The 17,841-nt window shown below is 42.6% G+C and overlaps 1 protein-coding gene across 1 annotated transcript in view; it reads left to right on the top strand.

The window, feature by feature from the left end:
- The first annotated feature begins 8,185 nt into the window (after positions 1 to 8,185).
- LOC149081053 (potassium voltage-gated channel protein Shaw-like) overlaps positions 8,186 to 17,841 on the top strand; it is a 28,512-nt gene continuing 18,856 nt past the window's right edge. The window contains exons 1-3 of the mRNA XM_089237818.1: positions 8,186 to 8,474; positions 8,574 to 8,754; positions 16,978 to 17,205. Of these exons, the coding sequence (XP_089093944.1) occupies positions 8,371 to 8,474; positions 8,574 to 8,754; positions 16,978 to 17,205 (513 nt within the window). The 5' untranslated portion in view covers positions 8,186 to 8,370. The remainder of the gene's footprint in view (positions 8,475 to 8,573; positions 8,755 to 16,977; positions 17,206 to 17,841) is intronic.

Raw genomic sequence — 17,841 nt, 5'->3', positions numbered from 1 at the left:
AAGAGCATGTACTCAATGTACGCATATATATATATATACACCATTTTTAGTGTATTTTCAAAAGCAACGGGTCCCCTAACCCCCCCCCCCCCCAAATGACGGGCCTGAACGTTCGTGACTTATCCTACCGGTCATTGTAATAGAAATGGTCGTTATAACGTGGGGTCGTTGTAACGAGCGTCTACTGTATTTACCAACGATGTGAATATGTCACTGCCAAAGCCGAGAAGAAGAGAGAGAACTGGCCGGCTTAGTAGATCCGGCCAATGTCCGAATTTCGGGCTTTCACTGATCTTTGGCAGGCCTCTAAATTTCGATCCCTGTATATATTCCTACATATGGATTACGAAGATATCGATATTCAGATTTTTTAATCGTTAGAGTTCCCATACTATCGAGAGATATATATTACATATATACATATATATTAGAGTTCCATAGCTATGGCCCGTAAATAGGCCACTGGGTATGAAGGTAAAATTTTTATTTGAACCCATAAGAATATAACTCATGATAATAAAACAAAATTTTCAGTTAGTTATAACTAAAATGATCAAATCTGCCTGCGGACCACCTCTGGTTCGAGGACCACAGGTTGAGAAACTCCGTCTTACATGAAATAAGAGATAACGATCGGGCATATATTGAACTTCTGCTACAGAGAAAGGAGAAAAAAAAATACAGTCCATCACGATATGTAGCCATCCTTTCAGAAATAGCCCACGAATAACTCGCCAACGGTCAATAAATCATTGGCCAGTTGCGGACTTATTCCGGTCACTTCGATGTGAGAAGTGTACATATAGGTTTTTATGGTAAATGTACGATATATACGGGAACGTGCAGCTCTCCATTCCTTTTTTTCCAACGAGCACGCCTTCACTTTACGTGACAGGAATGGGATTGATGTGAATGCGAGAAAGAGCATCAATGGTGTTATACCTTGTTGCTTTTGTGTGGTCTCGCATGGCAACGTCCTTCACGCGATACAAATGACATTTTTTGAATACATTCTATTGCGTCGAGTATATGCGGTACTGAACGTGGGAAGAATACACCGTTGGCCGAAAGAATACGCAAATGTTTTCTTTTGTGTTATGGTTATAGGTGTTGTTTTTTTTTTTTTTAAACACCGTAGAGCAAGGGTGCTCAAACTTTAGGAGACTGCGGGCCACTTCATTGATTTGGAACAGTACCACAAAAACATCAACTACGTGATCTGGAAATGTGCCGCAACCGGCGACGGCTCTGGGGCCGTGTGATTCGTGGCCGCACGAGGCACAATTCTAAAAGGAGGCGTCAAATACGAGTTGAAATGGAAAAAAGGCTTTATCGCGGTCTGGGTGCCGGTAATAGGTCCTGCACGGGTAGAGATTTTTTTCTCTAGGGTTGCCAAAAATGGATCCCGCAAGGGTAGAGGTATTTTCTCTAGGGCTGTCAGAAATATTTTCCGCACGGGTAGAATTTTTTTCGCTAGGGCTGCCAAAAATAGGTCCCGCATAGGTAGAAATGTTTTCTCGAGTTTGGCCAAAAATAGGTCCCGCACGGGTAGAGATTTCTTCTCGATGCAGTCAAAAATATGCCCCGCACAGGAAGAGATTGTTTTCCCTCGGGCAGCCAAGAATAAGTCCCGCATGGGTAGAGATTCTTTTCTCTAGGGCTGCCAAAAATGGATCCCGCAAGGGTCGAGATTTTTTTCGTAAGGGCCGCCAAAAATAGGTCCCGCATGGGTAAAAATGTTTTCTCGAGTTATAAAAATAAGTCCCGCACGGGAAGAGATTGTTTTCCCTAGGGCAGCCAAAAATGGGTCCCGCATGGGTAAAAATGTTTTCTCGAGTTATAAAAATAAGTCCCGCACGGGAAGAGATTGTTTTCCCTAGGGCAGCCAAAAATGGGTCCCGCATGAGTAGAGATTCTCTAGGGCTGCCAAAAATGGATCCCGCAAAGGTCGAGATTTTTTCTATAGGCCGCCAAATGTACCGGGCTTATCCAATACCCTCTAAAGCAGAGAGGTGCTCTAGTAGGTCTTGCTCTAGAAGGTGTTGGCTTATCGGGGTTGGAAAAAACAACAAAAAACAAACCAGTTTTCTGTTCAAAGCGACGTTTAATCGTTAAACATAAAACGGAGTGGGGGGAGAGCTGTTGGCTGTATCGATAATATTGACGTCACACTGTTCATTAATGGTGGATGATGAGTTCTCCTGGATTTATCTAGTGGCTATACTTATAATGTTGAGGCTGGGAATATATCATCGACAGAGCACTATCCACCGACACACAGTGCCAGAAATTGAGTGAGATAAGTCTGTCAAAAGAAACTGCGAGTCTTTTTCGAAGGAAGAAATGGGCTGTTATGAGCTCTCCGTTGCGCTTTTTGAAGCAGGAAAACCGCAGAAGACAGTCACCGTACACTGGGGTTATCAAAACTCGACGAAAGTAATGCAAACGGATGAAAGTGATACAAAGCCGTCACGATACCTATACGGCCACACAGTGGACGAACGCATACGTTGTGAGCGTATTTTCCGAACTTCAACATGTATAACAAGATTATAAATAATCCTATAAAAATCAATTAGATCAAGCGACTTCAACCACGGCCCACCCCTGCCGCACAACGCGATTCTGAGCAGCGGAAACCGGTTTCGGAGAGTGCGGCAACGCAAAATTGACCATTAAAATAGCCTGCGCTGTGTTAGCTGCAACTTAAAACCCATTTTTTTCCACAGGTTGAAGCTGCGGGTGTAGATCCTGCTTTAGACACAGCGAATCACGTTTAACACTTTAATGAAGTCGACGGACCACTAAACTTATCAAACAGCGTAATGGGTCATGCGTTGGAGACCTGTGGATTGAATGATCAGAAATGAATAGAATGGAAGAGCAATGATGTCATTATTTACCGCCATCTATATTCGCAACAAAAAACCTAGAATAAAAATTATCAAATATATTAGACTGAAAATGCGATTATCATAAAACAATTCACGAGGAGAAAAATAATTTCAATCCTTGATAAGAATAAAAATTCAAGGGAGCTTCGTTGAAAATACGTGAAATAACAGGCATTTTTGGGAAAAGTTGCGATGGTCAAAATCCTGTGAAAATACGGAAATGTCTGATATCTAGTCACTCGACCTGTTAAGAAACATCATTCAAGGGGTCATCACGAGCACCGTCAGTCACGAAAAATGCTTCATTAAAAAAAAAATTAATTAACATCAATTGTTCAAAATTAATTGAAGCAAAAATAGCAACGACGTTATTACGGACAAATAATAAGCACCGATGTTATCGGATCAGAACGACATCTTTTGTTACGCTCATATTAAAAAAAACTCTTAAAGATACGAGTTTTTTTACCTCCACTTTTTGAACTTGCGATCAAGGATATGAGAAAAATTAAAATGAAGGTTTTATTTGTCTTATCTCGAGATAAGTCTTTTTACGGTGAAAGTCGTTCGAAGAAAGCGCCAATTAAGAAGCAAAATTCATTGTCGAAGTTCTGTTTCGTCGTAAAATCCACGAGGTAAGAGGACGTTAATTAAAATTTAAGCGCCATTTTTATGGAATCTTGCCGTCGCCAAAATTAGAGTTTTATGAGGAGCGGAAATACATCATAATTTGCATATCGACGGGGTCTAATTATGACTTTTATTGTCGATAACTGCATTTTTCCGAATTTTACTTCCACACAACATCAATTGATATCTGATCATTATTAGGTAACTATGATCAGCTTTGATGCCCTTCCCTGGAGTAATTGTTAGTATGGCGACATTGGCTGACGAATACTCGTTGCTGGATATTTTTGAATAGACACTTTTGCGACTAATGACAGCCGGATGATGAAAACTTGTTGATTGACAAAATGATGTAACTTTTCCCGATGTAAACTTTGTGATTGACAACATTGGCAAATAGACGACCACAGTTTGGCGATATTATCTGATAGACATTCGTTGTTCAGCGGCATTGGCTACTTATTTTTTTTTTCCGAGCACAACTCAGGTCTATCGCCATAGGCAATTTTCTACCTAGTGAGTTGTGCCGGAAGTGTAATTGTATGTACCTAACAGTCTGAGTGCGTATCTAGTGTTGTGTATGATTTTTTAGTGCTGCCATCTATATCTCAGAAGTGAAGTGAGTGATGTGTCGTGACTGAATATTTGTACTGTTTGTAGGTCTGTTGCTCTCTGTGGCGAGACTTTTTAACGGGGAGATCGGCTCGCATTTGCGCCTCGAAGTTGGGAACCGACATTGGCTACTACTACTACTACTACTTAACCGTACATGCACCTCGTACACATTCCTCTAGGGAATTTCTAACGAATCAGCACATGCGGAATCGAGATTGGCTGATGATATGCGCACACCGTTTGGTGACGTTAGCGAATAGGCACACTGTTTGCGACATTCACTGATGAGATCGCCAAACACTTGTTGTGTGAGGATTAGACATTCTCAGTTAGCGATATTGGCGAAGGGATACTCACATTTAGTGACTTTGGTTGACGAACATTCGTAGTAAGGCAGCATTAGCTGATAAACATTCGTAGTAAGGCAGCATTAGCTGATAAACATTCGTAGTAAGGCAGCATTAGCTGATAAACATTCGTAGTAAGGCAGCATTAGCTGATAAACATTCGTAGTAAGGCAGCATTAGCTGATAAACATTCGGTATTTGGAGACATTAGCTGATAAACATTCGGTATTTGGAGACATTAGCTGATAAACATTCGTAGTAAGGCAGCATTAGCTGATAAACATTCGGTATTTGGAGACATTAGCTAATGTATACCTGTTGTTTGGCGACATTAGCTAATGTATACCTGTTGTTTGGCGATATTAGCTAATTGATAGAGACTAGCTGATTCATAACATTATTTAAAAAAAAAGACAATTGCGCAGTTTGGTGATATTGGTTAATGGACTCTCTGTCTGGTAACAGTTGCTGATTTGGCGACATTGAATACACCTACTTAACCCCACATGCACCCCGTACACATTCCTCTCGGGATTTCTAACGAATCAGTGCATGCCGGAATGTGTTGCTAATGTGAATGTGAATTGCTAATGTGTTGTGTTGAATGTGAGCGTATGTGCAGCCCTTACGCATTCATGTTGTCAGAGTCATACTTGTTTTGTGTTCTTGCTGGTACTGCCACCTGCCTTCCATATTTTGAGGCGAAGATGCTTGAATTTTCAGGCGACGGTGGGTGATAGGCAATCGTTGTCTGGTGACCTCTCGCGGCAGCAACAGCAGACCCATAACGTAAAAAAAATTACACTCATAAAAATATCCACTCTAACTTCAACAGTTTCTCACTCCCAGTGTGGGAAATAGATGGCAGTACCTCTTAAACATATTACACACGCCAAATATTACTGTTAGGTATACTAAAATCACGGTTTGACACAATTCACTTCTTCAGGGAAAGTGGGGGGGGGGGGGGGGTAAACATTCCAAATGGTGATGACCACGCTAAACAGGTAGGGGGGGGGAATACATAAATTTGAAACTGCATAGCGTGGTCATATTCCAAATGGTGATGACCACGCTAAGCAGTTCCGAATTTATGTATTTCCACCCCTGTTTGAAGGGTGCCATCATAACGGGACGCGCAGAGCCGAATTGCATTCTGGGAAGAAGAAGGAAAATATATTGGGCTTATAGAAGAAGGATATCGACTGAACTCAGCACGAAACACATTCATAAAAAGAACCCCCCCCCCCCCAACCCCCAATCCTGACACACACTTTCCTCTTCGGATGAATATACCTTTTTGCCGCTGAGAGAGTTATTACGCTTGATTTGTTGCAGGGGGAAAAGATCGGCCTAGCTATATAGTGTGCAACATATCGATCATCTCTCTCTTTTGTACTGGTAGTAGTAGTTGTAGTGATCGATTATACGTCCGCTGTCCTATGTACTGTACAAAAATACGAGTAACTTTTGGAATATGGAGGAAGTGTTATCACAGTGATAAATTATTTTGTTTGCTCTGGTATTTGTATGCTACTATGCTCGTATACATCACACCGTGAACAGAGATGCATGAAAGAAATATCGCGAATACAGGAGCTGTGTGGCCCACAGGACACCTCTCTGGGTCAGGCTCTTTGACGGGTTCCCACGATGGGATCTTCCGATCTGGCCCTCTTTCATAGTCAAATTTATGGTGTTTCGTGGGCCTTCATTTCATTAAAACAAAGGGTCCGTAGTCTTCATTATATTGGAACGAGGGGGGGGGGACTGTGTTTTACTCTATTGGAACAAGGGGTCCGTGGTCTTCACTTTACAGGCACAAGAGCTCAGTGCCCTTCATTTTATAAGCATGAGTGGTCCGTGGTCTTAAATTTATTGGCTTAATGGGTCTGTGTGGCTTTTACTTTATAGGTATGGGGGGGGGGGTCTGTGGCTTTTATTTTTATTGGAACATGGGGTCTGTGGCACACATTACATTTGCTCCAATGGTCCGTGAAACACAAACGATTAAGAACACCTGCATTAACAAGATAAATACCTGTATCATGTTTTAAATCAGTAATGAGCAAACTTTTTCAGTAGCGGACCAAAAAACTAAAAGAAAAATGTTGGCGGGCCGAACATATTCGCGGAAGGTGTTGAATACTTTGAACACTGCCGCCGTTTTATTGCAAACGATCCATCCGCTTATTCGAGGGATACGCGCACTACCCCACTTAAGAAATCGCCAAAATACGGCGACCATGCTCACGTCAGGAGAAGTCAGAGGGAAATTTCATTCATTCATAAGCAATTATTGGGGGGGGGGGTTCTGTTTTTCTCTCTCCAAAACGGAATTATGTGTGTGTGTGTGGGGAAACACAATTTTTCTCTCAGTCCCAGGGTTAAATTAGGAACTCCCCCTCCCCTTTTTTTGACGCCAATGGCTTAAATTGCTTGTTAGAATGCGAAAAAGCATTTTCCACCTCCAAGTTCCACTACTGAAGTTGCTTGTCTTTGGAGTGCGATGGTCGAGGAATAAGGGCTATTGGATGATAGTGATAGGAACCGAGAGACACCCAAGCGCTTTCACACTAGGTGTCCTAGGGGACTCGGGTGCCTCCGAGGAACCTAATTATTTATTAAGCTTCAACAAGATATAAATACTTGGGCAGGTGCCATTACGCACATCGCGAGTAAACAAGTATGAAAATTGATGATCGAAAAAAGATGATAGAGGTAAATAAACCACAGGTTATATGCAGGGTGATTATAAAAAAACTATCCCGACATATGGGCCCCTAACTATCATACCATTCACAGAAACTGAATGAAATTTTGGCATAAGGTATTTTGATGTATGCGCTCAAGAATGATATGGAAAACAACAGTGTCACTCTAACAGTTACGGTTACAGTGAGAAAATTTCGAAAATATCAAATGGCAACACCAAATTTTTTGTATTGGAATGTGATCTCCATTGTGAAAAACCCTAAATACCGTTCGAACGGCAACTGTAGCATGAAAATCACCGGCGGTAGATAGGCTAAAAGTGAGGACAACCAATAAGGACTGAGAAGCAGCATAAAATAAAGCATTTTATTGTGTTTTCCACATGACCTTGTGGAGGACTAATCAGGCCTTGTGGGATCTCAGCCGAAGAAACGGTGTGACGAATGAAACGAACATTAATGCTCTGGTGCACGGCAAAGTCCTTTTTACTTTCTCCTTGCCTAGCTCCGGGGATTTTCGTGCTACACCTGTAGCACGAAAATCCCCGGAGCTAGGCAAGGAGAAAGCTTTCCAACGAAGCTTTCCAGAAAGAATTCCAACGCTATTTAGTGTTTTTCAGTATGGAGATCACATTCCAATACAAAAAACTTGGTGTTGCCATTTGATATTTTCGAAATTTTCTCACTGTAACCGTAACTGTTAGAGTGACACTGTTGTTTTCCATATCATTCTTGAGCGCATACCTCAAAATACCTCATGCCAAAATTTCATTCAGTTTCTGTGAATGGTATGATAGTTAGGGGCCCACATGTCGGGATAGTTTTTTTATAATCACCCCGTATATATTAGTCACATAATCTTCATAATCGAGAATAGTTCTTGATAATCGATGAAATTTGATCAGCTTCTTTTCATGAAGTTATTTGGTGGATCGAGTAATGCTAGAGTATTAATAGTAACTATATATTTTTTTTGTATTTTCAGGTCGATGGTAGAAACGAATGCCCGGTAAACATCATTGAAGGCATTACCTCTCGCGTGGTTCCGCTGATTTTTTTTTTCTCTCGAAAGATGGCGATGATTGCACCACCAGAATCATCACTAACGAGCGAACAAAACCAGCAGCCAAGATCAATCCGATGTTGGTCACGTGACAAGGTGGAGGAGCCATGAACCTGGATGCCGAGAACCGCGTGGTTCTCAACGTCGGAGGCATTCGCCATGAAACGTACAAAGCGACCCTCAAGAAGATACCGGCCACCAGATTGTCCAGGTAAAATCTCCCCCCCCCCCATCATAACGATTTAATACAATGGTAATGAGATTGATTTTCTGTCTCTTCCCCCTACTGACAAAACGCATTTCCCAACAGGTTGACGGAGGCCCTGGCGAATTACGACCCGGTACTGAACGAATATTTTTTCGACCGTCACCCTGGCGTTTTCGCCCAGATCCTCAATTACTACAGATCTGGAAAACTTCATTACCCCACCGATGTTTGCGGACCATTATTCGAGGAAGAGCTTGAGTTCTGGGGCTTGGACTCGAACCAGGTAATGGGTTTCGGATCAAACTTATACACAAGGTAGTTCAAACAACTTCGTATAGAAACTTTGAGGGGGGGGGGGGAATCAAAATGAATCAAATTCGCAAGGAAAATATGAATGGAAAAGTTAGACCAAGATCACGGGTGGCACTGTCCCCCTCCAGGTGGCATCTTTTTTTTTTTTCTGTGAGGGACTGACGAAGCCATGTGGTAAGTGAAACTACCCTATATACTCTTAAATCTACCCCTATACTCTTAAATGGGCTTAGTAAATGAAAATCACGATCACCACTCATTAGGTTAAAGGTCACCAAGAAAAAACACCTCTGAAAGAATTCTTCAAGACTTTCTCAACCCAAGAAAAGACATGCATCACTCATTCATCCATTTGAATCCCTTCATAGATCACATGAAAGGTCTTGAAGCTTTTTCTAATCGCGAGCACTGCCAAAGCCTCCTAGATACTACTACTAGGTACTTCTAGGAGGCTTTGGCACTGCCTGTACCCATCATCTAAAAAAAGAGTTCCCCCCCCCTCCTTACGGCAAGTTTGAGATACGAATGTGTGAAATCAGGACGATTTCAATCCTTGAATGCAATTTGTACAAGGTGTTTATTAGGAAAGCTGATGAGCACGAAATCGGACACGAGTAGTGAGCACTCTGCTGCTTCAGAGAGCACTGTGGTGCTCGCGCTCAACAGGTTGAAGATGCCTGCTTTAGTGCATTTAGCCGCGTCACTCATGCATCGCTGAAGTTTTACGCATACCCAGCGTCACTCATGCTTCGTCGGAATCTTTAACACATACAGGTAGCCATCTTCACTCATGGATCACCAGTTTAGTTCATGGCCAGCGTTACTCATGCATCACTGGAGTTTTAACGCATATACTGCGTCGCTCATTCATCACTAGCGTCACCCATGTTTCGCCGGCGTCTTTAACTCATAGCCACCATCACTCATGGATCAACACTGGAGCCCTTAAAGCGTGGCCAGTGCTACTCATGGGTCTCCGGTCACCTTAAACGCACAGCCAGCGTCATTCATGTATAGCAAGAAGTCTTTTATGGATAGTCAGTGTCACTCATTCGTCTCTAGTGTCACTCAGGCACCACCGAAGTATACTAACGCATAGTCGGCATCACTCATATATCGCCACAGTCTTTAACGCTAAGCCAGTGTCATTCCTGCACCACAGTCTCTAACGCTACGCCAGCGTCATTCATGCACCACCGTCTTTAACGCATAGCCAGCGTCACTCATACAACACATCGGATTCTTTAATGCATGTTAAGCGTCACTAATGCGTCGCTGGAATTTTTGACGCATAACCAGCGTCACTCATGCATCCGCTAACGTCACTCATACGTCACCGGAGTCTAACTCATAGCATCACTCATAAATCACAGAAGCCTTTAACTAAGAATGGCCAGCGCCATGGATCACCGGCCACCTCAGACACATAGCAAGCGTCAATTACGGATAGCTGGAGTTTTTAACGAATAGCCAGTGTCAATCAAGCATCGCCGGAGTTCTTAACACATAGCTAGGGTCATTCATGCATAGCCAGGGTCTTTTATGGATAACCAGTGTTATCCCATTTTTTACAAGCGTCTCTCATGCACCACAGGAGTCTTTAACGCATAGCCAGCGTTACTCGTTCATCGCTAGCGTTCCCTCATGCCTCGCCGGAGTATACTTACGCATTCGCAGCATCACTCATGCATGGTCAGCATCAATCAGGCATCGCCAGTCTTTTACGCAAAGCCAGCGTCATTCATGCATCGCTAGCGTTACTCACGCATGATAGGATTCTTTTACGCAGTCAGCGTCACTCATTCGGAGTCTTAAAGGCATAGCCAGCGTCACTCATACATCGTCATTGTCACGTATAAATCACTAATAATACTTAAGCCTACCTTAATTCATGCGTGTGGCAATCACATACAGTGATCGTGATCTCTACTTTTATGCACCCTCTCATTGAAACGTTTCCCTCAGTTATGAGACAATTTTATGTACTCCCAGTGAAAAATGTAGGTAAATAACACTATTCACTTATACGCCTCTTTCTCTTATGCGTCTTTTTTCCCCTTGCACTGATGCACAAGTGAGAGATCACTGCATGCATCACCGATGTTACTCAATGGTAGACATTATCTGACGTGTATCACAGCGTTGCTAGTGTTGTTTACGCAAGCGTTACTAGTGGCAGCGGTGATGGAAGTTGCTGCTAAGAGGTCAATTTAAACAGTTAATTCGCACATCATGACTTTATTTGCTGATGATAACTTTGATGACTTCAATGGCAATACACAGCAGGGGGTGCTGGAAACAGCGGCTTATATTGCCGTCAGAGGTGACGTTTACATCATTTCTCATGGGAATTCGGTCATTTTAATGTTCTTTCGCGGAATTTCAGACTCCCGTGTGAAAATCTATGGCTTAACTCTTTAAAATGTTTCTTGACTTTTAAGCCACCTTGCATTTCAAATCGTTTTTCTGTAAACTAAAATTACAGTTTAAAAGGAATTTCAGTCTTTTTTCAAGGTATCCGTATGTACAGTGAAACCCCTCTTTTGCGGACAACGGACATAAAAAAATTCGACCGTAAAAGGGAGTGACCGTTAATCAAAGGGTTTGAAATGTATACTTTTATTATGCAAGGGGGGAAATTATTATTTAGCCGTAAAAGACGGATTTTACTGTAATAAAAATAACGATTCATATTAAGCACCGAAATAAGGGAATAAATCGTCAAATGGGGTCATTCAAGTATTACGTCAGCATCGCGGAGATGGGGGGGGGGGGGAGGTGGTGGTTTGAAGGTTGCTTACGTCATAAACCATCCCTTTTTGAAGATATGAAATATTCTAAGCTGCTGACGGGGGGGGGGGTCAAAAATGGCTGAAAATATGCTTACGTAATACTTGAATGTCCCCAATGTTGGAGGCTGGACCTTCCAGCCCGTCTGGCCACACATTTGTCGAAGAACGCCATGAGCTACAACTCGCGTTGACGTATTATTATCACCTAGAGAGTGTTCTTGAAGCAAAATATTCGCCGAGGAACAATGGGCCAGTGTGTAGCCAGCCAATGCTGCTAGTGCTTCATTGCAGCGGAAGGGGGACAAACATTGGAAGCAAATATTTGCGAATGACTATCGGACTAGGCTGGACATGAGTGTGGTCCAAACTTTACGTAAGAGCCTATTGAAACTGCTAATCCAGTCAGAAATTTCCATGAGAATGGAATCTTTACTTAGACTTTGGAGACTGCGTTTGGTGAAGCTGCTTTTCTTTGGAGCCGAGGCAGTGAAACTTTCAAAGGACGTTTCACGATCCCAGCGTCGTCACGCGGTTTTAGGGAACGGTAATAAAATGTCTCCGACACCAACTGCAAAACGCTTTAGGCATAAAAAGTTTCGGCAACCGCAAGACAATCCCTGAATTTTTTTTCTCCCCACCAAGCACGTTTTTTTGAAAATTTTGGTATGGAACAATTTGGTATGGAATGGTTTGGTTATGGACGCTGGAATCGTGAAACGTACTTTTTTGGGTCCTCTCTGGAAGAAGGCAGATAGGGGCCGTTCAAGTATTACGTCATCATCGATGGGGGGGGGGGGGTTCCGATTTGTTGACTTTTGATGACAGGGGGGGGGGTTTGGATAATGCTTACGTGATCAACCACCCTTTATGAAAATATGAGTTAGGATTCAGAGGGGCAGAGCTGATGACGAAATTTTTATCTGACAGGGGGGGGGGGGTTAAAAAAATGGCTAAAAATTTGCTTACGTAATGTAATACTTGAACGGCCCCATAGCAGCACTACACATAACAAGCATTGCACAGAAAGTAACTTCACATTAGGTTCACAAAACATACATGCACGGCTTCGAGCATGACCTTGGTCTTCGACCACCTGCTAAAATTTCTACAGTGAGACAAAGAGCGACGGGCCGCGGTCTGGTTAGGAGGAGGAGGAGTCATCGTTTACGAGTCCTTTTGTTATCTTTCGAGCGCTGGGATTGGTGGGAAGAATCCCATTAGGACGGAAAAGAAGCTCCTATATCAAAGCCATCATATATATATATTCGGAGGAGAAACGTTTTAATATGTGCGATTGGATAGTAAATCAAGTGATTTTGGGGTCTTCCACACTTCACGCAAGGAGTGGAAGATGTTATCCCGGCGGTTATAAAACACACAATGTGTGTGTGTGGTACCTATAAGCTGAATAATACCGCATTCTCACAAATGACATACATCGTTCCGCGAGTTCCCTTGCAGTCATTTCATTGAACACTGCCGCTACACTATCACGTATCCATTATGCCCATTCAGGCCTTCGCGATGGCGTCATCGGAGAACATAAATGATATGATGATGATGACCCGTGGGTGGATCAATACACTGTCAAGAGCCGTTTTGTCTCTTTTGGAATCTAAATGTCTTACGAAAGGGAAGCGAAGATGGCGATTTGGAGACGAGATGGAATGAATTACACTATTTCAACGCTAACGAGGTTTATGCGAATCGCTGTTAGTCGACGTTTGTCAGCCGATTTGTGGTCGTGGGGGGGGGGGGATCGTGCCGGACTCTCATCGTGAGGATCAAGGTTCAAGGCTGATGTCGGTTTCCTACCGGCGAGGCGCGAATGCCAGCCGGTCTCACATTTGAGAAGATAATTTTTCCTATTGAAATCCCATTTGTGAGTGTGTGAGAGAGAAGAATCCTTTTTCCGAAGAGGCAGACCTTCCACTTGAAAATTCAAGCACTTACCTTCACTTACTTCAAAGTATGGAAGTAGGATGGCAGCACCAGCTGCCATCCTACAGAGAAAATAAAAGAATCACAACTCTGACGACATAGATACGTTAAGGGCCACTCATTCGCACTTGAAAGTTTTATAGCTTCCTCTACGACCTCATACCAACATAGGCGGATATAGAGGATTGCCCCCCTCCCCCTTCCACTTTCAGTGAAAATGCCATATTATTGGCACAGGCGACATTCTCCCACCCCCTCGGTCGATTCTGTATAAGCTTATGAATATCAAGCTCACCTGAACTCCAGAATGAATGCTTCTTATGACATAGGTGTTTGATGATAATATGGCCGATTTTTTCGAATGTAATTCGAAATTTGATGTTCTTATGCTATGCAGCTATTTGTTTGAACCCATGACCTATTTCCTTTTTTGTTTGGGTGATGCCTAATTTCACGCCACTTCGCCATATTGTGCCGTAAGTGTCATTCGGAAAATCACATTCGCGTTTAAAAGTTTTATAGTTTTTTCCTCTACGACCAGATTCTTGCATTTCATTTGCATTTATTCTCAGGTTTCATTATTTCAAAACTTTAATTCGTTAATCATGACACCATAGGCGGAGATAGACGTGAAAATCTGGGAGGCGGGAGGCACGATGATGATGATGTCAATTCATGTATGCGCATATACATTAGATCAGTGGTTTCTTAACCTTTTTCAGCTCATGGCCCCCTATGGATCAGAATTTTTTCTCGTGGGCCCCCCCGTCCTATCCAGGGCCCCCCCTCTCATCAAAGAGTCAGATGCTTTCTATTTTTTTATTAGGGGCCGTTCAAGTATTACGTAAGCAAAGTTTTAGCCATTTTTGACCCCCTCCTCCCCCCCCCTTGTCAGCAGAATTTCGTCATCAGCTCTGCCCCTCTGAATCCTAACTCATATTGGTGAGATAAGAGACGTACACGAGGGGGGCGGCATAGGGGGCTCGTGCCCCCCATCACGATCAAAAATTTATTTTTTTAATGCAAAAAGAGTAATTTTTTTAAAATTGAAATTTCGGAAGAAAATACCTTTAAATGTTATTGTAATCAATTTCTGTTAATTTCAATGTTATTTGAAGGCAATGAACTCAAAATTTATCTTTAATAAATTCATTGCGACCAACTCTTTATATAAGCCATATAATGATAAATCACATAAAGGTCCCTTTGCCCGCGGACCAAATTTGACCCTGGGGTTATCTGATGCGACCTGCCCTCTTCAAACCTAATTTTGTAAAAATGAACTAAGCTACACATTTACGGATCGCTTAAGTGTCCCGTGGAACAATTTCAGAACATTTAAGCGGCCCGTGGCACATTTTCAGATCACTTAAATGATCCGGGACACGGTTCCAGAACACTTAAGCGATCCGTGACACATTTAGAGATCCCTTGAGTGACATGTGACGTAATTTTAGAGCGCTTAAGTGGCTCCCCCCAGTGCGGTTCGACATCACTCAAATTACCCGCGGCACATTCTCAGATTATTTAAGTGATGAGTGGTGCAGTTCCAGAGCACTTAAGCGGCCCGGACACATTTCCGGATCACTTGAATCCGCGAAAAATTTCGAGATCACTAAAGTGGCTCTATGTAGGGCACTTATCAATAGGGGGGGATGGTACTTCAAGTGCCCACAAACTATTTTCTCGTTTTTGGCGCGCCGAGTAAGATGCCATTAAAAATATTTCATATTTTCATAAAGGGTGGTTGATGACGTAAGCATTATCCAAACTCCCCCTCCCCCCTTGTCATCAAAAAGTCAGCAAATCGGAACCCCCCCCCCCATCGATGAGGACGTAATACTTGAACGGCCCCTTATGAATAAAATTTTAATAAATCAGATCAATCTCTGGAATATCCTGGCTAGGCACGGATTCTCAAATGGCGGATTATCATCTCTCCCAGGAGTCAAATTATATTGTAAAAAACGGTCTGCGTAAAAAAATACGAGACGATCCAACGACCATGCGCGATAAATCGACCCTTCCCAACACACCAACCGTTGCTCTGGCGGCCCTCCATACTTAGCTGGAAGTAACAGCTTACATATGGAAATCATATAATACCAGATCCCATATAGTGCAGTCCCCCTCCCTCCATTATAGACATGAAGACCCGGGTCATGCCAACATAGAGCCAATGGTTATGATGCCCCCCTGGTTCTATGGACGGATCTGATGAATTCTGAAAGTAGTAATATTTTTCAAACATGTTTCACTTTTAAAAAGCTTTTTTTCTCTTCACAGCTCTCTATGACTCCCTTGACCACCTGTCGTGGACCACCTTCCTTCTGATTTTCTCCCGTGCCCCCCCCCCCCCACTCTAGAATATCCCAGATCACCTAGAATATCCAGAATCATACATTTACTGTTTTTGATGCTGCTTTTCAATGCATTCATTGAAATTTCAATCTGTATAAAATTCTGTCATGCAGGTTTCCTTAGGATATTTGGCAGGTTAGTTTTATGACCAGGTATACTATATTCACTGCCGAATGTGCGAATATGTATTTTTTTGGCAGAAATTTCATTTATGACAAGGGGGTAGGATCAAAAATGGCTAAAAACTTGTTGACGTAATACTTGAACGGCCCCTAACAACGCTTCAAAGTAATTTTTTAACTGGTTGGGTGACCATACGTCCCGTATTTCCCGGGACAGTCCCGGTATTTTCTGTTTTTTTTGGCCGTCCCGACTTTTTGGCAAAAGTGTCCCGGTTTTTCCCGTATTTTACACGAAGCCAACTTGAATTTTTATTCTTTATTGAAGTCAAAGATTGACATTATTTTTCAACTCATAAATTATTTTACGATAATTGCAACTATATATGAGAATATTAATCTCCCACAACTTTGTCTTGAACGTTTGTTTTTCGTGGAATACATTTTAATCTACGGCAATTTGCAGCGATGCATCATTTCCCGCCATTGTGATTTTTCCGTAATTTCAACAATATTTGGCAACTTTGTTTGGTTTTGGCGTTGTTTTTGGCGATAATTGGCGGTGTCCCGTATTTTCCCGTATTTTGAATCCCAATGTCCCGTATTTCTCTCGAAGAAATATGCTCAGCCTATGTTAAAAAATTACTTTGAAGCGTTGTTAGGGGCCGTTCAAGTATTACGTCAACAAGTTTTTAGCCATTTTTGAAATGTTAAAATTTAACATTATATCTGTTTTTCAGAGAATTTTCCATAAAATCCTCAGCAAAAGCCCCACTGAATCGCCACGCACCTTCACGCACCTTAGCATAGACATGTATCCACCTTGACTTTCTGAATATATTCACAATCCTACAATTATTTCGAAGAGACACGTAATTAATTATCAGGTCGTGAATGAATTCCCCCCCCCCCCCCGATTATTGTCGTTACTTTTTTTGGCATTCTAACGCGGTTTTTTTTGTCATTTGACCACACGTGTAGGTCGAGCCTTGCTGCTGGATGACGTACACGCAGCACCGCGACACGAAGGAGACTCTGGCAGTTCTGGACCAACTGGACTTGGACACCGAGAAGCCGAGCGACGAAGAGATCGCCATGAAATTCGGCATGGAGGAGGAATTCCGGGCTGGAACGTTGTCGTGTTGGCAGAAAATAAAGCCCAAAATGTGGGCCTTGTTTGACGAACCATATTCTTCCACTCCTGCAAAGGTTAGCACTCTACTGAGTTTTCTCTCCATTATTGCATTCGTTCTATAATCACATCGGCCCCGCTTAAACGGTTATATCAATGGTTCCAGTACACAATATCCGATTAAGCGGAGCATTCGATTATGAGGAAAAAAGTTTAACTGCCGTTTCATATGGTATAGATCGTAAGATGTCATATACAAGGGTTGGACAAAATAATTTGAACACCTGTGCGAAAAACAACACTCGAGGGAACCTGTCGTATACGCCCGCCCTCTAGTAGTGAAGAGTTCCACTAAGTGGGCGCTGCACACATGTCTAGTCGTAGCAGTGATAGCGTTCGGGTGCGATGTACACTGGGGCGTTAAAACTTCGTTATGGCTTACCTCACAGATTTCGAAAGAGACATGATTGTTGGAGCCCGTCTTGCCGGGGGCCACAGTAATGAAAACGGCCACCCTTGTTGGTGTCGGGAGAAGTACCGTGACGATGGTAATGACAATTAACGCTGTGTATGTATAAGCAGTTGAACCAAAACGCATATTTCAGTAAAAGTAATTTCAAAATAAAAGGAAAAAGGCAAATTTATCGACAGTCGATCTCGCTTATAGCATTTTTCAAAAAAGCGGGAAAACGCTCTAAACGGGGAAATCCCAA

This window comes from Pholcus phalangioides, unplaced genomic scaffold, assembly GCF_987345545.1.
Source record: "Pholcus phalangioides strain wild (caught in Gottingen) unplaced genomic scaffold, Ppha-v1.0 ptg000010l_1, whole genome shotgun sequence".
Taxonomy (NCBI): domain Eukaryota; kingdom Metazoa; phylum Arthropoda; class Arachnida; order Araneae; family Pholcidae; genus Pholcus; species Pholcus phalangioides.
Note: the sequence above shows the minus strand (reverse complement) of the source record. Positions and strands in the feature narration are given on the sequence as shown.